This window comes from Nelusetta ayraudi, unplaced genomic scaffold (genome assembly GCF_046127955.1).
Source record: "Nelusetta ayraudi isolate G7.1 ecotype Tasmania unplaced genomic scaffold, CSIRO-AGI_Nayr_v1 ptg000073l, whole genome shotgun sequence".
NCBI lineage: Eukaryota > Metazoa > Chordata > Actinopteri > Tetraodontiformes > Monacanthidae > Nelusetta > Nelusetta ayraudi.
This window is the reverse complement of record NW_027466123.1, coordinates 486781-507500: the sequence shown is the minus strand read 5'-3', so window position 1 is coordinate 507500 and position 20720 is coordinate 486781. Positions and strand designations below refer to the sequence as shown.

Genomic DNA, 20720 nt, shown 5'->3' with positions numbered 1-20720 from the left:
CTAAGGGAGACTGTGTCCATAGCCTCCCTTATCTTTGAAGCTAAGAAAGTTTATGGAAGCAGCTAGCAGGCTACGCTAAATCTCATAGTATGTGTGTGTGTGTGTGTGTGTGTGTGTGTGTGTGTGTGTGTGTGTGTGTGTGTGTGTGTGTGTGTGTGTGGCAGAGCTCTACCTGCAGGAAACATTCAAACCTCTGGTCCACATCTCACCTGATGCCAGGTATGCTCACTGACCTATGCTTTAGCTTAGCATCCTCAATTAGCTTAGCGTTTGAAGCTATGAGAGGCCATGAAATGCTGAGAACGGTTATGGCTATGGTACATTTCACTGTGTATCACTGTATATGTGTATGTTGTTATAGTTTAGCTTCTATTGGCTTAGCATCTTTTATTGGAAACTGCTGGCTCAGCCGTTAAGCAGATGTAAAGCTAAGGGAAGGCCTTTAGCTTTAAATGCTAAGAAAGGGCGCTAGCAAGCTACGCTAACACCCACTGTGTATGTGTGTTGGTTCCCAGTATTTTCGAGGCCGTCCACTCACTCATCAAGAACAAGATCCACCGACTTCCTGTCATCGACCCCGTCAGCGGCAATGCCCTCTACATCCTGACGCACAAGAGAATCCTCAAGTTCCTGCAGCTCTTTGTGAGTATTTATACCAGCGCCGGGTATCGGTACCGATACTGGGTGTTGAGTGCAAGAGGTTATAATAGCTACAATTCAAAGTAGGTGAAAATATTCAACAAAATTCCTCAGATAGTAAGTTAAAACTCAGGATATGCCGATCACCAGTGTCAGGTATCGGTACCGATACTGGGGGTTGAGTACAAGAGGTTATTATAGTTACAAATTTAAGTGGGTGAAAATATGAACCAAAATTCCTGAAATAGAAATGTAAAACAAGGGACGTAGCGATACCAGTCTCGGACATTCCTACCGATACTGATAACAGCATCAGTACCGATACCACTTACCGGTATCAGTAGCGACGCATCACTAGTTCAAACCAAAGCAAAACAGAGTTGAGTACGAGTGGAGTACTGAGACCCGGTATCAGTACCGGCATCGGTACAGATACTGGTATCAGTACACCCTACAAAAATCTTCAAATCAATGGCACCAGAGTTAAAAACTTCCAGACTTACGTGTCTCTCTCTCACTCTCTCTCTCTCCCTCTCTCTCACTCTTTCTCTCTCTCTGAGGTGTGTGAGATGCCCATGCCAGCCTTCATGCAGCAGACCCTGGACCAGCTGTCCTTGGGAACCTACTCCAACATCGCCTACATTCAGCCGGAAACCCGGCTCAGCACCGCGCTGTCCGTCTTCACCCACCGCAGGGTCTCGGCCCTGCCCGTCGTGGACCGCAGCGGTGGGTCACACACACACGCACACGCACACGCACACACACACACACACATACACAAACTAGTTCCCACACCGGGTTGCTCTTGGTTCAGAAACGTCTTTTTGTGCATATTGTCCCATAAGTGCATTAAAAGCAACACTTGTATTAGAACAGGGGTGTCAAACAAACGGCCCGCGGGCCAGATCAGGCCCGCAAACTTTTTTTTTTTCCGGCCCGCAAGATGATTTTGCAAAATATAAAAACTGCAATATTTCAATGAAAGAGAGTGCTGTTCTAAATGTGTCCACTTGGTGTCGCAATATCGTTTCTGCTTCGCAAAACAAACACAATACTGGGGCTGAGCAAATCGGCACAAGTACATCCACTCATTTCTCCTATTGGCTGCCCTCATTGCCTCAGAACGTCTCCTATTGGCTACCCTCATTGCCCCAGAACGTCTCTTATTGGCTGCCCTCATTGCCCCAGAACGTCTCCTATTGACTACCCTCATTGCCCCAGAACGTCTCCTATTGGCTGCCCTCATTGCCCCAGAACGTCTCCCATTAGCTACCCTCATTGCCCCAGAATGTCTCTTATTGGCTACCCTCATTGCCCCAGAACGTCTCTTATTGGCTACCCTCATTGCCCCAGAACGTCTCCTATTGGCTGCCCTCATTCCCTCAGAACGTCTCCTATTGGCTACCCTCATTGCCCCAGAACGTCTCTTATTGGCTGCTCTCATTGCCCCAGAACGTCTCCTATTGACTATCCTCATTGCCCCAGAACGTCTCCTATTGGCTGCCCTCATTGCCCCAGAACGTCTCCTATTGGCTACCCTCATTGCCCCAAAATGTCTCTGTCGAAACAGACAAAGCTGATGCAGAGCCAACTCTGCGACTTTCTCCCCCCAAAAAGTCGCTATTTCTCCCCGTGGCGACTAGCGACAAATCCAGCGACTTTTCCTGCTGTTGTTACGTTGCGATCAAGTGCAAATTGTCAATGATGCAAATGAGACGATGACGTCATTTGGTGACTTCTTGCGACAGCCAATAGTGACTTTCCCTACTGAGGAGTTGGCAACACTGATGCAGAGTGCAGAGTCCTCAAAGAACACGAATGAAGTAAAACAAAGAAAACAACTGGAAGTTATTTTTACGTTATTATTACCATACCATGATTTTACCGCTCCGGCCCGCTTGGGAATAGATTTTCCTCTATGTGGCCCGTGAACCAAAATTACTTGGGCACCCCTTTGGTGGCTGCCACGCTCTTACTTCCTGCTGCCGGCCTCTCTGTCTCTCACACACGTACACACACACACACCTTTCCAGGGTCTCTGTCACCCTCTTAAAGGGGCAGTGTAACATGTTCACGCCTCGCAAGCATGCTAGCAGCCACACGAACGTGAATAAACGGTGGGACACACACACAAAACTGAACACAGTGAGGTCGATTGTGTGTCGAGAACAACACACTGCTACACAAACGACCAGACTGCAGTCTCCCCATTAAAAAGGTGAAAATTGAAACAACGAAAGCGATTTGGAAGCCTCCCGTTTTACAAAAAGAGTTAGCGAGCTTTTACCGCCACGACTCCCAGTCGACCTCAACGCGGACCTTTGACGGCTTTGCGTTCTGAAGTAACTCGGTGTTTAAAGAAGCAGTAGCTCGTTAACAACACGAGCGCCACTGAGAATAGAAAGAAAAGACGGTGTTGATAAACAACAAGAGTTGAAATTCTGCTTTGAGTTATTTTTGGAACGCAAAGCCTTCAAAGCTCCATGTTAAGGTTGGCGGTAAAAGTTCGCTAACTTTTTTTTGCCATTGAGGTTTCCTGCCTCAGTATCCCAGTCCGCCCACCCAAAACAAAATCACTAAAAGGTAAAACAGGAGGTTTGCAAACCGCTTATGTTGTGTTTATTTTTACTTTTGCACCGTGTGTTGTTGCTCACTATAGTTTGCGGTTTGTTGTAGTAGTGGAGTTTTAATGGGAAGACTGCAGGCTGATCAGCAGTGGCAGCGACAGGTGTTGTTGTGAGTGGTGGTCTGCACCTCACGGCCGCTCCGGTTGCAGGGCGGTTGGGGGGGGGGGTTTAGAGCTGTGGTATCACTATCTGTATTCCGCAGTACGTTTTTTTACAAGTATGAATACAAGTTCTCAACCTCGGTATCGGTACCAATACCCAATATTGGTACCGGCATTAGTGCATCCCTAATTTAATTTGAGACAGGACATCACAATTATGAATAGCGTTGTACCCGTGGTATTGGTTTTGATACCAATATTGGTGCTCATAAAGGTATTCTTATCCATGCCGAAACTGGTATCGGTACCGATACCCAACACTGGTATCGATATTGGTGCATCCCTATATATTTTATTTGATACAGACTCCAACCCCAGTATCGATACCAATGTTATTGGTATCGATACTAATATCGGTGCTGACGCTCGTATTGGTATTGGTACCGATACCAGTGCCGATACAGGTATCAATGCGGGTATGGGTACCGATACTGACTGTGGTGTATCTGCAGGTAAGGTGGTGGACATCTACTCCAAGTTCGACGTGATTGTGAGTAAATTTAAAAAAAAAAACGCACTTCAAGTTGTCTTCCATGTCAGGGGGCGGGGGGCGGCGTGGGAAACCCTAGCGTTCCTGTTTGTGTGTGTGTGTGTGTTTGCATGCAGAACCTGGCGGCGGAGAAGACCTACAACAACCTGGACATGACGGTGACGCAGGCGCTGCAGCACCGCTCGCAGCACTTTGAAGGCGTCATGAAGTGCAGCAAGGACGAGACGCTGGAGACCATCGTGGACCGCATCGTCCGGGCCGAGGTCTCACACACACGTTCCTGTTTGTCTGCCCGAGTGGGGACAGTGGATCGCCTAGACACACACACACACACACAAACTGTGTGTCGTTTTAGTCAGCGTCTTTTGTTAGCCTCTGTTAGCCTTGGCACCTTCTATTAGCTTCTATTAGCTTCTATTAGCTTCGCATTTAGAGCCAAGGGAAGCAGCTGGCTAGCTGTTTCCACAGCCTCCCCTTAGCTTCGATGCAAAGAGAGGGTTATGAAAGCTTCTACCAAGCTACGCTACAACTCCCTTAGTTTAATGCTAAAAAAAAAACTTGCAAGCTATGCTAAAACTCCCTAAAACTCCCTTAGCTTAATTGTTCGGAAAAGTTATAGTGCTAGATTGCTGTACTGAAACTCTGTGTGTGTGTGCAGGTCCACAGGCTGGTGGTTGTAGACGAGGAGTCTCGCATCATCGGCATCGTCTCCCTGTCGGACATTCTGCAGGCCCTGGTGCTGACACCTGCTGGTGAGGAGCAGTACTGCAGCTGCTGCTGCTGCTGCTCTTGCTGCTGCTGCCCTCACTCTCTCACTGTCTGTGTGTGTGTGTGTGTGTGTGTGTGTGTGTAGGTCTAGGCAGGAAGGAGTCCCTCCCGTCACATCTGGTAGCACCTGGGCTGGACCAGGAGCTGAAGGCGAAGACGGAGGAGCAGTCAGAACTGGGTTTGGACCTGGAACAATCAGACCAGGTCCGGGATGAGGTCCAGGACGAGGACCAGGGACAGGAACAGGAAACTGTTCCAGAGGCAGGAAATGACCCTGAGCGGGAGCAGGAGGAGGACCAGGACCAGGGCCTGAAGCTGGGCCAGAATCCAGACCAGGACTTGCATCCAGAACCAGAAAGCAGCCCAAAGGGTGAAGCTGAGCTGGAGCAGGACCTGGAAGAAGGATTAGAGCTCAGCACTGAACTGAGTCCAGACCTGGACCAGGACCAGGACCAGGCCCAGATCCTGGACCAGGAGCTGGACAAGAATCCAGACCAGGATCAAGGCCAGGACCAGGAGCAGGACAACAATCCAGACCTGGCCCGTGACCAGGACCAGTGCCAGGACCAGTGCCAGGACCAGGACCAGGACCAGGACCAGATCATGGACCAGGAACTAGACAATAATCCAGACCAGGACCAGGAACAGACCTCAGACCAGCAACCGGATCAGGATGAAGGCCTCACAGACACAGACGCTACCGAGTCCTGCCAGCAGGGGGAGCCAGAGGGCGACAGTGAGGGAGGGAGACTGGAGAGCTCCACCACAGAAGAAGACTGAGAGGAGCCGTTGCCTGTAATTGGCCAGCCGGGCAGCAGATAAATCATCCATTAGCAGCAGCGCCCACAGTCAGTTCGTTAGTCTGCCCAGCAACAGCCCTGCTGCTGCCTCCTAGTCTGCCTAGCAACAGTAGAAATGAACTTTATTTAAAGAAACGAAGGAGCTTTTTTTCGTCATTTTGCTTTTATGATGATTATTGAACCGCACCGGCACCACCGCACCTCTCCTGGTGATGTCACAAAGGGGCGTGTCCAACAGTCCCTTGAGCCATTTTGTGACAGAATCAGTTTGTGAGTGTTGAGAAACTCTAAAGCTGCTGTGATTATTGATGATATTTGTGTATTGAAATGTTTTATAGGTACAAAAAGAAATGTTAGCTGTCCAATCAACACACACACACACTGTGGTATTTATTTAGCGTGTTTAGCGGGCCTCTAGCGAGCACTCACACTGGACAGGTTGCACTGATGATTTATATCCAGAATAAATTAAAATTTAATTGTAAACCTTCCAATCGTACTTCTTTTTTTTTCTTTCTTTTTTTTAAGTTCACCAGCAGGAGAAAAAAAACAAAAAAAAAAACACATTGAGTGTCCCTTCAACCCACTGAGGTGGTGGTGGTGGTGGTGGGGGGGGGGGGGGGGCGGATTCAGAGGAACTCTGGGAAATTAAATTCAGCTTGAAAAAAGGAAACAGGAAGTGGTGCATCCAGCTGGGAGGAAGTGACGGGATGCTTTTAAAATGTAATTTTCCACTTGCGAATACAAAAAAATAATTTTCTGGGGGGGGGGGGGATTTGACAATTCAACTCGACAATTCATTTTGAAACACTAAAAGCTAGTCAAGTCCTAAATTAGCAACAAGACTAAAAGTCATCGATGCTCAGCTTTTAATCGAGCTAGCTTAAAGACCCCACTAGCTATGTGTGGCTAGCTGCTCTGTTGTTTCGCGCATTCAACTCTGACGACGTAGCAGGTAGACTGTCGCTTTAGCAGGGGAGTTAGCTTGACAGCCAAGACGTCGCAAAACATGTTTTACGGTGGGATGCTAATGATGCCAACGACGCTAGCAGTGTTTCCCGCTTCCAACCTCCACACACACACACACACACATCGAATCTGGTCCATGAGGTAGGAAGAAGGAGAAGGGGAAAGAAGAACAAGATTGAGGAGAAGAAGAGAAGGAAAAGAAAGAAAGCGGAGAACGAACTTTGCGACAACGAAACAGAAGGAGAGAAGTAAGTGAGGAGAAAGAGAAGAAGAAGAGGAGGTAAAGAAGGAGAACGAACATTCAAATAACAAAAGAGCAGATGGAGGGTGAGAGAGAGGAAGACATGTGGCCGTCCCATTGCAACGTTGGCACTTCGGTCTAATAACATTGATAAAGGAAAAAAAACAACTTTATTGACAATTTCCAAGACAGAAGTGGAATCTCACTGAAACATTGTTTCAAGTACGTACAAAAAAAAAAAAAACTCCATTGTGGGAAGTCGTCTCCAAACTCCAAACTCCAACAACCAACTGTTTCTAAATAGTCTGTGAGGTATCTGAAGTTCACCAGCAGCAAAAACAAAACAAACAAAAAAAAACGTCCTGCGTCCCTTGAACGCATCGTCTCTCTTTTAGTCTCTCTGCTGCACTGGACCAGAGGTTTGACTTGACAACACAAACACACACACACACACACAAACACACACTGATTTAGCTGCCCAATAAAGAAAGTGGACGTAAAAGTGTCTACTTCAGACACATGCTGAGCTTAAGCACAGCTTGCTAGCCTTTTTCAATAACCTTTCTTAGCAATTAAAGCTAAGGGACCTTTAGCATAGCTTGCTAGTTGCTTTCATAACCTTCCTGAGTGTTTAAAGCTAAGGGAGTTTGAGCATAGCTTTCTAGCTGCTTTCATAACCTTCCTTAGCATTTAAAGCTAACCTATGAAAACAGCTGCCCATAGCCACCCCTTAGCTTTAAACACTAAGCTAATAGAAGGTGCTAAGCTAACTGAAGCGAACAGAAGAAGCTGATCTAAAACAACACACACACACACACACACACACACAACCCTTGTTATCCCCGCTCCCTTCACACACACACAAACACAGTAAGCCCCGCCCCTTAAGCTACCTGAGTTTTAAGTTACCAAAGTCACGCCCTCCTTCCCGCTGACGTTTGGAGAGTCCAGAGCCATAAATGTGAACTGGCTAACTAGCTAACGGCATGTTTCCCTGAGCCATGAGCGTGAGTGAGCAGTAGGGGGTGCTGTAGGGGTGTGTATGTGAGAGAGAGAGTGTGTGTCCGTGTTCCTCAGTAGGCATTGCTGCATCTACTGTCCTCAAAGGGCAGTTAAATGAGAGTGCGTGTGTGCCCTGCTCATGGGCTGGACTTTGAACAGCAGGAGGGAGAGGGGCTATCAGGTGGGCGAGGCCAGCAGGTTAGAGGTAGGCGGGGCCAGCAGGTTGGAGGTAGGTGGGGCCAGCAGTCCGGATGAGGTTGGCGGGGCCAGCAGGTTGGAGGTAGGCGGGGTGAGCAGGTTGGAGGTAGGTGGGGCCAGCAGTCCGGATGAGGTTGGCGGGGCCAGCAGGTTGGAGGTAGGCGGGGCCAGCAGGTTGGAGGTAGGCGAGGCCAGCAGGTTGGAGGTAGATGTCGCCAGCAGTCCGGATGAGGTGGGTTGGGCCAGCAGGTTGGAGGTAGGCGGGGACAGCAGGTTGGAGGTAGGCGGGGCCAGCAGGTTGGAGGTAGATGTCGCCAGCAGTCCGGATGAGGTTGGCGGGGCCAGCAGGCGACCAATCAGAGCTAGCCGTTCCTCCACGCAGCCGGCCGACAGCCGGGCCTCGGCGTCCTGGTCCCAACACTCCTCAGCCATCTCACACACCTGGAGGAGACCCTGCAGGGGGCAACAGAGAGCAGACTGAGAGTGTGTGTGTGTTGTGGGCATTTATAGGTGGTTCTGGGTGGTGCTTGGTGGTTCTGTGGTAGTTCTAGGTGGTGCGAGGAGGTTCTGCATGGTTTTCATACGCTGTGTTGTAGCCACTCGTCCTTGAACTCCGGTCTCATCTTCTGGTGGACGACAACCTCCTGCAGCTCCTCCAGCGACGGATGCTGACCCACCTGGTCCTCGAAGGGCAGCAGGTACTCACCCACTGGGCCTGCGCACACACACACACACACACACACACACACACACACACACACACACACACACACATACACAGACACGTACACACACAGGCACGCAAAGTTGGTCCAGCATTATTGTGTGTGTGTGTGTGTGTGTGTGTGTGTGTGTGTTCTGTGCGCTTGGCATCTTCTATTGACTTAGCATGTAAGCTATTCAAGCAGCTGTTCCCATAGTCTACCTGAACTTAAATGCTAAGAAGGGCTGCGCTAACTCCTAGCAAGCTACGCTGAAACTCACTATGTATGTGTGTGTGTGTGTGTGTGTGTGCGTGCATGCGTGCATGCGTGCACTCGAGCTACCGTCGGCGGCGCCGCAGCGGGACACCAGCTCCCACAGCACCAGGCCAACGGCGTACATGTCGATCCTCAGGAAGGCTTCTCGCTGGAAGCTGATGGCGCCATCTAGCACCTCGGGGGCCATGTAGCGTCTGGTGCCCACCTGATGGACACACACACACACACACACACACACACACACACACACACACACACACACACACACACACACACACACACACTCAGTTTTAGCGTAGCTGCTTGATGCTTCCATAAACTTTCATAGTGTTTAAGCGAACACTTAAACAGTAAGGGCCGGATCCATAAAGCCATAGACCAGAAAATCCGTGTAAATAGCACCAAAAACAGTGCGGCCGGCAAAGTCGTGTTACTGCAGGTAAAAAACCCAATTTGCTGACAGGACGACCTTTGACACCCCTCTTCACCTGTCCGTGCGTCTGTCCAGGCTCCCTGGGCACGAAGCAGACGGCGAGGCCGAAGTCTGCAATGACGGCGGTGAGGTCCCCACGCAGCAGGATGTTCTTGCTCTTAAAGTCCCTGAGGGGGGCACAAACAGACACACACACACACACAGATCAGGGTTCTAGCGCCTAGCAGCAGTAGTAGTAGTAGTATCAAAAGTTGTAGTCGTAATAGCAGCAGCAGTAGTAGTAGTAGTATCAGTAGTAGGAGAAGCAGTAGCAGCAGCAGCAGTAATAGTAGTTGCAGTAGTAGCAGCAGCAGCAAGATTAGCAGCAGTAGTAGCAGTAGCAGCAGCAGTAGTAGCAGTAGTTGTAAAAGTAGTAGCAGCAGCAGCAACAGTGGCAGTAGCAGTAGTAGTAACAGGAGTAGTGGTAGTAGCAGCAGTAGTAGCAGTAGTAGTAGTAGTAACAGCAGTAGCAGTAGTAGCAGCAGTAGTCGCAGTATTAGTAGTAGTAGTGACAGCAGTAGTAGCAGTAGCAGCAGTAGTGGTAGTAGCAGTAGTAGTAGCAACAGTAGCAGTAGTAGTAGCAGTAGTAGCAGTAGCAGCAGTAGTAGCAGTAGCAGCAGCAGTAGTAGCAGTAGCAGTAGCAGCAGTAGTAGCAGTAGCAGCAGCAGTAGTAGCAGTAGTTGTAAAAGTAGTAGCAGCAGCAGCAACAGTGGCAGTAGCAGTAGTAGTAACAGCAGTAGTTGTAGTAGCAGTAGTAGTAGTAGTAACAGCAGTAGCAGTAGTAGCAGTAGCAGTAGTAGTAGTAGTAGCAGTAGTAGTAGCAACAGTAGCAGTAGTAGTAGCAGTAGTAGCAATAGTAGCAGTAGCAGTAGTAGTAGTAGTAGCAGTAGCAGTAGTAGTAGCAACAGTAATAGTAGCAGTAGTAGCAGTAGTAGTAGTGGTAGCAATAGCAGTAGTAGTAACAGCAGTAGTGGTAGTAGCAGTAGGAGTAGCAGTATTAGTAACAGCAGCAGTGGTAGTAGTAGTAGTAGGAGTAGCAGTATTAGTAACAGCAGTAGTGGTAGTAGCAGTAGGAGTAGCAGTATTAGTAACAGCAGTAGTGGTAGTAGCAGTAGGAGTAGCAGTATTAGTAACAGCAGCAGTGGTAGTAGTAGTAGCAGTAGTAGTAGCAGGTGGAAGCACAGGTGAGACCACCTGCAAGGCATTCCTGCCTGACGCACTTCCGCCAGTGCCATTGGACCAGCTGCAGGGTCGTCAGCCGGGAGCCACCCTTCCTTGATGTTTCGCTCCTTCAATCCCGGAACATTTCAGGGTGGTGGAGCAGCGGCAGGGACCTCTCCCTGCCGCCCCCTGCAGCTGGCCCTAGGATCCATCTCTCCCCCAAGCCTTGTCTTTTCTGCAGAGCCAGAGCCAGAAGCTCCCTTTCTCCGCTTCTTCTGCCAGGTCTTTCAGTGCCCTTTCCAGCTTGGCGCTTCTGATGCCAATGGTCTTGAGGAACCGCTGGGTGGAGGTTCCAGTGAAGCCTCTGCAGCCAACTTCTACTGGGTAGATGAATGCTCTCCAACCAGCTTGTGTGCATGCAGCTGCAAGTTCTGCATACTTGTCCTGCTTCCTCTCAAATGCGGCCTCCAACCCATCCTCCCATGGCACAGTCAGTTCCACCATAATGACTGTCCTTGTGGAGGCAGACCAGAGCACAATGTCTGGTCGCAAGGTGGTTGCAACGATCTCCTGTGGGAATTTTAGCTGTCGGCCTAGGTCGGCTCTCAGGGCCCACTCACCCCCTGCTGACAACAGGGACTTAGCACTCGCTTTGCTGCTGAGGGCCTCTCCCCCTTGCCTGACGAACTGGATGGGAGGGTGTGGTGTTGATAGGCTGCCACTATTTGCTTCAAGCCTGCGCGCCTCGATGATCTCTGCAAGCTTCCGCAGGACTTGGTCGTGGCGCCATCCGTACCGTCCCTGGCTCAGTGCGGTCTTGCAGCAGGAGAGGATGTGCTGTAGGCGTTTTGAATGACTGGGTCGGAGGAATCCTGCAGCTCGAACAGCAGTCTCACTTTTTCCAGCTTGTAGCCCAAGGTGATGGTTTTCAGCGGAAGTCTCAGGGTGTTTCTTCCAAACATCTCTGAGTTGGACAGGCATCGGGGGAGGCCGAGCCACTTGCGAATGTAGTTGTTCGCCTTAGCATCCAACTTCAGGGCTGTTGAGGAGGTGATGTCGCACAGTTTGAGGGGCCACATGATGCGATGGAACAGCGTGAATTGATAACACCAGACCTTGAATTTTCCAGGTAGTGGGCTTAGGTCTATTTTCTTTAGACCGTCAGTAAGCTGTGTGGTCACGGAGACAGCCATGTTCTTATCCGACAGGTCCGCTGTATATAGCCTTCCCAGGCTTCTCACTGGCTGGTCTACAACTCGTGGAATCTCCTCGCCGCTCACTGACAAGGAGATGTTGTCGCTTCTGGCTCCTTTGCGGATTGAGAGACTGCGGGACTTGGATGGTTTTATCTTCATCCTGGCCCATGTCAGCAATTCCTCCAACCGTTTCAGGAGCCTGTTGGTGCATGCTGCTGTCTGGAGAAGCGTGGTGACATCATCCATGAAGCTCCGGATGTCGGGGAGTCGATGGCCTGACGGGGATCTAACTCCTCTGACCATCTGCCTCCCCCCAACTAGGATCACCTCGAAAGCTGCTGTGAACAGTATGGGAGAGTTGGAACACCCCATTGCTATTCCTTTCTCCACCTGGTGCCACCCCGTTGTGAAAGCTGGGCTTGAGTAGCAGACTTGGAGGTTGTCGAAGTAGCTGTAGTAGTAGTAGTAGCAACAGTAGCAGTAGCAGTAGTGGTAGTAGCAGTAGTAGTAGCAATAGCGGTAGTAGTAGTAGCAGTAGTAGCAGTAGTGGTAGTAGCAATAGCAGTAGCAGTAGTAGTAGCAGTAGTAGTAGTAGTGGTAGCAATAGCAGTAGCAGTAGCAGTAGTAGTGGTAGTAGTAGTAGTAGTAGTAGTAGCAGTAGTAGTAGTGGTATTAGCAGTAGCAGTAGTAGTAGCAGTAGTAGTAGTAGTGGTAGTAAAAGCAGTAGCAGTAGTAGCAGCAGTAGTCGCAGTATTAGTAGTAGTAGTAACAGCAGTAGTAGCAGTAGCAGTAGTAGTAGCAGCAGTAGTAGCAGTAGCAGTAGCAGTAGAAGTAGCAGCAGTAGTAGCAGTAGTAGTGGTAGTAGCAGTAGTAGTGGTAGTAGTAGCAGTAGTAGTAGTAGCAGCAGCAGTACCACCTGACCACCGGAGGGGGGGGCAGTGCAGCAGTAGCTCACCTGTGTGCGATGCAGGGTTTGGCCCCCGGCTCCTCCTGGTGCAGGTGGTTCAGGCCACGGCTCATGGAGGCGGCGATGTGCCAGAGCTCGGACCAACTGACCACGTTGCCCTTCAGAAAGTCTCCCAGGGAGCCCTGCAGGGGGCAGCAGCCAATCAGCACCTCGGCCCGGCCCACCACCACACGCACACACACACACACACACACACACACACACACACACACACTGGTCCTGCCCCCTCCTCACCCTCTCGTAGAAGTGGGTGATGAGCCACAGCTGCTCCTCCTCCGGGGGCCCTCGACGCTCCGCACCCAGCAGGAGCAGCAGGTTCTCGTGTCTCATCCCAGGAGTGAGGAGCACCTCCAGCTCCCTCTGCCACGACTCCTGGTCCTGGAAGAGGCGGAGGAGCAGGAGCAGGAGGAGGAGGAAGAGGGGGAGACAGAGGAGGAGGAGGTGGTGGTAGAGGAGAGGGAGGATGAGGAGGAGCGGGAGGAGGAGGAAGAGGGGGAGCAGGAGGAGGTGGAAGAGGGGGAGGAGGAGGAGGTGGTGGTAGAGGAGAGGGAGGAGAAAGAGAAAGGGGGGAGAGGAGGGGGATAAGGGAGAGATAGAGAGGAGGAAAAGGAAGAAGAGGAGGAGCAGGAGGAGGAGGAGGTGGTGGTAGAGGAGAGGGAGGATGAGGAGGAGAGGGAGGACGTGGAGGAGAAAGAGAAAGTGGGTTCAATCATGGTTCAGTCCAGCAGCCTCAGTAGTAGATGATAATGATGATGAAGAAGAAGAAGAAGAAGAAGAAGAAGAAGAAGAAGAAGATGATGATGATGATGATGATGATGATGATGATGATGATGATGATGATGATGATGGAGGTAACGGCACCTGGATGCTGAAGACCTTGACGGCCACGTAGTCGCTGTTCGTCCGGGCCTTCCACACAGAGCCGTAGCGCCCCCTTGCTGTCACCTCCAGCAGCTGCAGGGGCCTCGGCCCCAGCAGGGGGGCGGCGGGAGGAAGAGGAGCACGGTCCTACGTTAACACAAGTGTTGGTTTTGCTGCATTTACCAGACAATGAGCATAACGAGACGTTTTCTGAACCAAGAGGAACCCGGTGAGGGAGCTACCAGCGAACTACGTGCGCGTACCATGTGTATGTCCATGTGTCCATACCCTGGCTTGCGGTGGCGGTAAATCCAGATGACAGTAAGCAGGACAGAGCTCAGCACGGCGACGGGCAGCAGCGCCTTCCACACACTGACACTGAGAGGAGCTGCCTTCAGTACTGACACACACACACACACACACACACAGATGGCAGAATAGTCAGGTAGCGGTAGACACACACACACACACACACACACACACACACACACACACACACACAGATGGCAGAATAGTCAGGTAGCGGTAGACACACACACACACACACACAGATGGCAGAATAGTCAGGTAGCGGTAGACACACACACACACACACAGATGGCAGAATAGTCAGGTAGCGGTAGACACACACACACACACACACACAGATGGCAGAATAGTCAGGTAGCGGTAGACACACACACAAAGATGGCAGAATAGTCAGGTAGCGGTAGACACACACACACACACACACACCGGGGATGTGTGTGAAGTGCTCGTTGCACAAGTGTCCTTCACAGCAGCAGAAGAAGACCTGGGGACTCTCCTCCGTGGCCACACACTCCTGTCTGGACACACACACACACACAGCAAAATTAGCACGTATGCTAAAGATGCTAAAGCAAAAGCTTTCCATACTTGACAATGTGTTTGTGGCGTCCGTGTTACGGATGTAACGATTAACGGTAAAATGATAAACCGCATTAAAAAAAAAGTCTGATGGTTAGTCGTACCGTTTCAAATTTTAATTATCAAGAAAACTGTGTTTGACACCGCGGATGTGTTAATTGTGAACACGGCAGACTAGGTCCGAAGTCTGGGACCATTTTGCATACTGCAAGGGCGCTGAGGGGAAACTCGTCGAGGATGACCTGCCTGCCAGTCTGCAGAGAACGCCCAACGCAAAGTCTCGGCGAAGGATGGAAACACGTCTAGTTTGATCGGCCATCTCCATCACCACCACCCGCAACTGTACAGCGAGTTGAAGGTGAGTTAACTCTCAGCTGAATGAATGACGTGACGCTGCTTCAGAATAGGGGCACAATAATTATACCAGAGATGTATTGTTCGGTCCGTTTCTGCTCCGGCACAATGCTAGCCTCACCGCTAAAGTTGTAAACTCTGTTGTAGCTCCGGATGCCGGTGTTGTGTCGAAATCCGTTCACCTGTCGATAATGTGTTCCCCTTACTTTAACCTGCACCCAACCTTATCCCGAACTCCAACCAGTATATACCAATAATATATTTGCTTTTCCCTTATTTACAGAGAGGACGTGCACCCGCAGGCAAACCCCGTGCGAACTCTTGTACAGCTACGACATCCTCGTCATCAGCCACAAATACCTTGCAGCAAGAATTTCAGAGACAGGCTGCTCATGCACCGACATCTAAACATGCCAAAGACCTCACTGCAGCCCTCTCATAATTCATTGGTAAGGACGTGATGCCATTTCAAATAGCTGAGAGGCCTGGATTTCCGAAGCTGATGAAGGCTGCTGTGCCTCGCTCCTTCACAAAATTATTTTTCCAAGACTGAAATTGCAAAAACCTGCATAACAATCTCAAAGCCGATGAAGCAAAAATGTTTAACTTGGGACACATACTTTATCGCAACAACGGACATCTGGACCAGTGAAAGCGGGGTGCAGGTCAACCCTGCGTCAGCTTCGCCATACGCTACCTCAACCCGGGCTGGCACCTGTCATCACGCTGCCTGGAAAACCCTGGTTGTTGCCAGAAGATCACTCATCCCAAAAACATTGTAGAGTGTTTTTGAGGATATGCCGGAGGAGTGGGGCATCAACAAGTCAAGACCAACACGGTCAAGGCTTTTGAAGAGTTCATAGATCTGTGGCTATCTCATAGGCTCTGAAAATCCAATAGGGCGGACACAGCAGGCAGGGCCTGCCGTGATCTATTCGGAGGCTTCTCGCGGAGCTGGAAGAAAAGGAGAGGATTGAGAGAGAAGCAAGCTGCCCTCAACGTGCCGCATAGGGCTCTCATCCATGGCGTGGCGACAAGATGGGGATCGACACACGAGATGGTCGAGCGTTTCCTCAGCCGGCAGCAGCCACCACTCTGTGCCACGTTGGCTGCTGAGAGAGGAACATGGCAAGGGCAGTGAAACAAGGGCCAATTCCAATTCCTTACTTAACTCCTCAATCTCAACCCTCGCCCTTAACCCTCCATCCTTGGCCCTCAAATCTTGGCCCTCAAAAATAAGTGTAAGGGCTTAGAAATGGGACACCCCTTAAGTGCAGTTACGTCTTCAGACTGTGGGGGGCGGCCTTACGTCAAAGCTACGTCCAGTCTGTCAAGAAGACGACGACGAAGAAGAAGGAGAAGAAGAAAAAGACGACGAAAAAGAAGAAGTCCTCCGTTGCTACACAACGATGTACACAAGTAACGTGAAGCCGGGACCGCCGGTCCGGTTGACAAACCTCGTAAAGTAAAAAAAATAGAGGACGTGATGCAACAACGATGTCAATAATCCATAAAAAGGTCTTAAACTAAGGCAATAAAATGGTTTCGTAATATTTATATCTTTATTAACTAAGAAAATACTTCCATTTGTAGCTCGCTTTTACATCGCCATCTTTTTCGAAGATGTCTTGGCGAAAATACGCAATGCCTTCTGGGTAGCCCTTACTAGCAAGGGTGGTGCCGGAGAATCTCAATATTGAGGGCGGAACTTGTCCCTCAACTTGACGTTCTGAGAATTGGGACAGCACTTGCACCTCGCGGGAGCGCGCATTTTTGAGATTGAGGGTTGAGATTGAGGGTGGAATTGGAATTCACCCCAAGTGTCTTGGAGGACCTCTGCCAGGTCCTTGTGAACCGATGCACTTGCCTCAGAGACTCATGTGACACTGTCAGCCATCAAACCTGTTCCTGAACCAACATCAGCTGTGATGTCCTGGCGGGAAAAGACGAGGAGCCAGCGCTGAGCAAGGAGATGAAACGGGTGATAAGGGAAGATCTTAACAAGAGATACGCAGAGAAGGCAATGGGAACCAGATGACCAGAGAGGTGAAGAGGGTCAGGTTCCGACCACTGCAGAGTCAGACAGAGTGAAAGAAGAGCCTACTTGTCTCCGCCGTCCATTCAAGCAGTAGGAGGATCCACTTTTGCGGTGGAGGGGGCCATGCATCAGAGCTGCCACACCTTGCCAGGGTCGCCAGGAAGCTTTTGCGTATCCCGGCAACCAGCGTGCCATCTGAGAGGCTGTTCAGTGCCGGCGGGCACATTGTTTCCCCTCGCAGATCACTACTTAAACCAGGCCAGTCAAAAATCAATATGCTGACATTTTTTATGTTTTAATCTCAAGTGAAAAAAAGTCAGCAGCGCCTTCTTTATTTTGGAGAGAACAGACGATCATTGTGGTTCGTTTCATTTGTTTACATATTTTGTGTTACAAAACGCCTGCACTACGGATTTGTTTACATGCGGTTATGTTGTTCGTTCTGTGCCAGTTCTTTTGATATCTGTAACACGAGATCTTAGTTTTGAGACTCAAGCGCTGAATGTGAAGAAAAGTATTCCAATTTGCACAAAGTGCAGTTACCTCACATGACCACAGGGTGCCATATTAAAATGCACATTGTTTGTTTCATGTTTACATAAGGAATACCTTTATTTATTTATTTATTTATTTATTCATTGTTTACGCACATTTGGTTTGTTCTTTCCACAATTGTGTTTATTGTTATTTTAATGTTTCTGCAAACAGAAATGACATTGTGCTTGTTCTTCTATTTGTTTTTGTTTTTATAAAAATAAAACTTGGTTAAATGATTTGTGTTTAGTGTGTGTGTAAAAACCTTTTATATATATTTTTTTTAAACATTTTGAGCACATTTCAACAATACCGTGATAATAATGATTATCGTGATTATTTCGGTCATAATAATCGTGATGTGAAATGTTCATACCGTTACGTCTCTAGTCCGTATATAAAAAAAAATTGAATCAGCTTCTTCTGTTAGCTTCGGTAGGCTTAGCACCTGCAATTAGCTCAAATGTTAAGAACAGTTACGGAAGCAGCTAGCAAGCAACGTTAAAACTCAAAGCATGCGTGTGTCTGTGTGTGTCCATGAGTGTGTGTCAGCTTCTTCTGTCTGTTGGTCAGCTTTTTCTGTGTGTGGGTCAGCTTCTTCTGTTAGCGTTGGTTACCTTTGCATCTTCTATTAGCCTAATGTTTAAGCTAAAGGAAGGCTATGGAAACAAATGAACCAGCTGTTTCCATAGCTTAGCTAAGCTTCCTTAGCTTTAAACGCTAACAAAGGGTGATGGAAGTAGCTAGCAAGCTACGCTAACCGGTCGTAGCAGTTGAAGTCGTCCAGCCAGCAGCCCATCTTGAACAGCTCCACGCCGCCGGAGTCGTTTGTCCAGGAGGCGAAGCAGTGGGACCGCTTGTCCTGCTCGCCCTGGCAGCCCTCCAGGCTGCTCTGGTTCATCCGCTCCACCTCCTGGTCTTTGTTGTAGTAGAGGCACTGCAGCGGGTCGGCTGAGGGTGGGGTTAAGAGATGCACCGTTAGTACTTTTTGTTTTTACAGAAACAGTAGTCATACTTACAATCATTACAAATAGGGGAAGCACCAATACTGACAACACCATCGGGACTGATACCAGTATCAGCCTCGATACCGGTGTCGAGTACTTGACTCGTACTCTACTTTTTTTTTGCTTTGATTTCAACTAGGGATGCACCAATACCACTGTTGTAACACAATGACTGGAGTGCAGGTACTTACATTTTAGCACCCACCCATACTGATACCGACGATTCAGTCGGACCATTGTACATCATAGAGTTACTTTTTTCCACAGATGTGTTATTTTTGAACAACATTCCTCAGCAGTGTTTTCTAGAACAAGTTTCACAGCACAATACTGTCATATACGTACATGTACAACTGGTATCGGTGTCGTGGTATCAGTACGTAGTGTTTTACGAGTACAAGTAGAGTACTTAACCCAGGTATCAGGACTGATTCCTGAGACTAATATCATTATCGGGGTATTCATATTGGTATCGGTGTGGTGGTATCGACACTTATTCTATAAGTTCGAATAGAGTAGTCAACCCTGGTATTGCTGACGATACTGGTATCGGTATCAGTGCATACCTTGTTCAAATAATTTCCGGCTGTCAACCCCCATAGACCAACATCACACCTGCAACCAGCAACCATCACCATGTTTCTCTTCTTGCTTCTCAAGAAGGTTGCACGTGTTTTAGCCAATCGTGGGCTGCGTCTCAATTCAGGGTCTGCATCCTTTCGTCGGAGGACCCAGGCCGACGGAGGACAAACCCAAAGCCGCCCCCTCGCCATCCAACCATGACGTTGCATGTTCAAATAAGTGAAAAACATCTCACTGTGCTCATCGTCCTGAAAGTGCAATAAAACGAACAAGTGCGAAAAACGTTTGATGCTGGAGAAAATGAAAACGACAACAGAAGTTGTTCAAACGCACAACTTCACGACAAAGCTGCCACAGGAAGTTGACTCAATAAGATCCTGGCTCCTAGCTCACTGTGTGTGTGTGTCCCTGTCCACACGCACACACGCACACAGACATGCACCACAACAACCTAACAACTGATGTCACTTCTGACGGGTTCGGTGTCAGAGTGTTCTCATGACCTCTGACTCCCGGTCACAGACTCTCTCACACACACACACACACACACACACACACACACACACACACACACACACACACACACACACAGCTGCAACAGCCCAGACACCTAAACATGTCAAAAACCCCTGTGTGTGTGTGTGTGTGTGTGTGTGTGTGTATAGAAGAGAGAGAGAGAGACTTTATTATGCAAAACGAACACATACATATCATTAGGAGCTTTTGTGTGCTCCAGACATAAAAGGTCAGAGGTCTCACACACACAGTGTGTGTGTGTGTCCAGAAAACTTCTGCCCCCACCGTCTCACTCCAGACACCCATCCCCCGCCACACCCACACACACTGGGTTCTCTCTCAGTGCGAATTAACAGGTTAGCAATTAGCAGGAGATGTGACCAATGGGACAGTGGTGATCATGTGACCGCTGCTTGATATACATCATCGGAACTACATTAACATCACTGGAACTACATCAACCTGGAAACTTACAACTTCACTTCAAGAAGAAGGAGGCAGAGAAGAAGAAAAAAAGGTGAAGAAGAAGATGAATTAGAATGGAGAAGTTGATAGAGGAAGAAGAAGATGGAAGAGAAAAGACAGAAGAATAATGAGGAGGTGAAGGGAGGAGAAGAAAGAAGGTGAAAGAGAAAGAGGAGAAAAAAGGAGAAAGAAGAAGAAGTCGGAGGAGGAGGAGGAGAACAAGAAGGAGAAAAAGAAGAAGTCAAAGACGAAGGAGAAGAACCTCCCTCCCTGTGTTGCTCACCTGCACACAGAGTTGCGAGCACAAGCGTGCACGTCGGCCACGAGGGCTGCATGGTCCCTCAGCAGCAGCAGCAGCAGCAGCAGCAGCAGCTCCGTCCTGCAGCCGGTTCCTGCTCCGTTTGTTGCCCCTCACTCCTCCAGGGGGCTGATGAGAGCAACCCACCGGAAGTAAAGTGACATCAGCTCCAGCGAACCGCTTCCTCTTTCAAAATAAAATTAAAAGAAAATAAAAGACACTTTTTTTTTCTTTCAAAATCTCACAAGAAAAAAAAAAAAAAAACCTACCACCACCCCTGGTGGCTGCTGGCGATATTGTACAGTACACTATAGTACAGTACACTACACTACAGTACACTACACTACATTACAGTAACCTCACAGTAAAGTACAGTACACTACATTGCAGTACCCTAGACTACAGTCCAATACATTACAGTACAGTAAAGTACACTACTGTACAGTAACGTACAATACAGTACACTACACTACAGCACATAGCACAGTACACTACACTACACTACA

At 49.0% G+C, this 20720-nt stretch overlaps 2 protein-coding genes and 1 long non-coding RNA gene across 6 annotated transcripts in view; 2 read left to right on the top strand and 1 right to left on the bottom strand.

Annotated features, from left to right (window-relative positions):
• The window catches only part of LOC142899492 (5'-AMP-activated protein kinase subunit gamma-1-like), an 18069-nt gene extending 12098 nt beyond the window's left edge, over window positions 1–5971 (top strand). For all 3 annotated transcript variants that reach the window (XM_076043094.1, XM_076043093.1, XM_076043095.1), the window contains 7 exons: window positions 165–219; window positions 516–642; window positions 1200–1365; window positions 3880–3917; window positions 4034–4180; window positions 4576–4669; window positions 4771–5971. In XM_076043094.1, coding sequence (XP_075899209.1) covers window positions 165–219; window positions 516–642; window positions 1200–1365; window positions 3880–3917; window positions 4034–4180; window positions 4576–4669; window positions 4771–5465 — 1322 coding nt within the window. In that variant the 3' untranslated portion in view covers window positions 5466–5971. The remainder of the gene's footprint in view (window positions 1–164; window positions 220–515; window positions 643–1199; window positions 1366–3879; window positions 3918–4033; window positions 4181–4575; window positions 4670–4770) is intronic.
• Window positions 5972–7801: 1830 nt separating this feature from the next.
• Window positions 7802–8255, top strand: LOC142899520 (uncharacterized). Of its 2 annotated transcripts, none has more exons than XR_012928780.1 (3): window positions 7802–7930; window positions 8057–8100; window positions 8152–8255. It is a non-coding gene; the product is annotated as an uncharacterized LOC142899520 (long non-coding RNA). The 2 variants fall into 2 exon arrangements; XR_012928781.1 differs by having other exon boundaries at window positions 7814–7926; window positions 8029–8100.
• Window positions 7875–20311, bottom strand: acvr2ba (activin A receptor type 2Ba). The gene is made up of 11 exons (XM_076043133.1): window positions 20200–20311; window positions 18108–18297; window positions 14268–14359; window positions 13796–13932; window positions 13533–13679; window positions 12906–13049; window positions 12660–12793; window positions 9364–9475; window positions 8942–9080; window positions 8480–8610; window positions 7875–8348 (listed from the first exon to the last, which is right to left on the bottom strand). The coding sequence occupies exons 1-11, from the start codon at window positions 20249–20251 to the stop codon at window positions 7875–7877; spliced, it is 1752 nt and encodes a 583-aa protein (XP_075899248.1). The 5' UTR covers window positions 20252–20311.
• Window positions 20312–20720: the final 409 nt, after the last annotated feature.

Excerpts from the sequence above, each read along its gene's own strand:
- acvr2ba (XM_076043133.1), bottom strand. The coding sequence starts at position 20,251 with ATGCAGCCCTCGTGGCCGACGTGCACGCTTGTGCTCGCAACTCTGTGT. Across the intron at positions 18,298-20,199 it reads GCTCGCAACTCTGTGTGCAG|CCGACCCGCTGCAGTGCCTC; the intron begins GTGAGCAACACA and ends CCCCACCCTCAG. Across the intron at positions 13,933-14,267 it reads GCACTTCACACACATCCCCG|TACTGAAGGCAGCTCCTCTC; the intron begins GTGTGTGTGTGT and ends TGTGTGTGTCAG.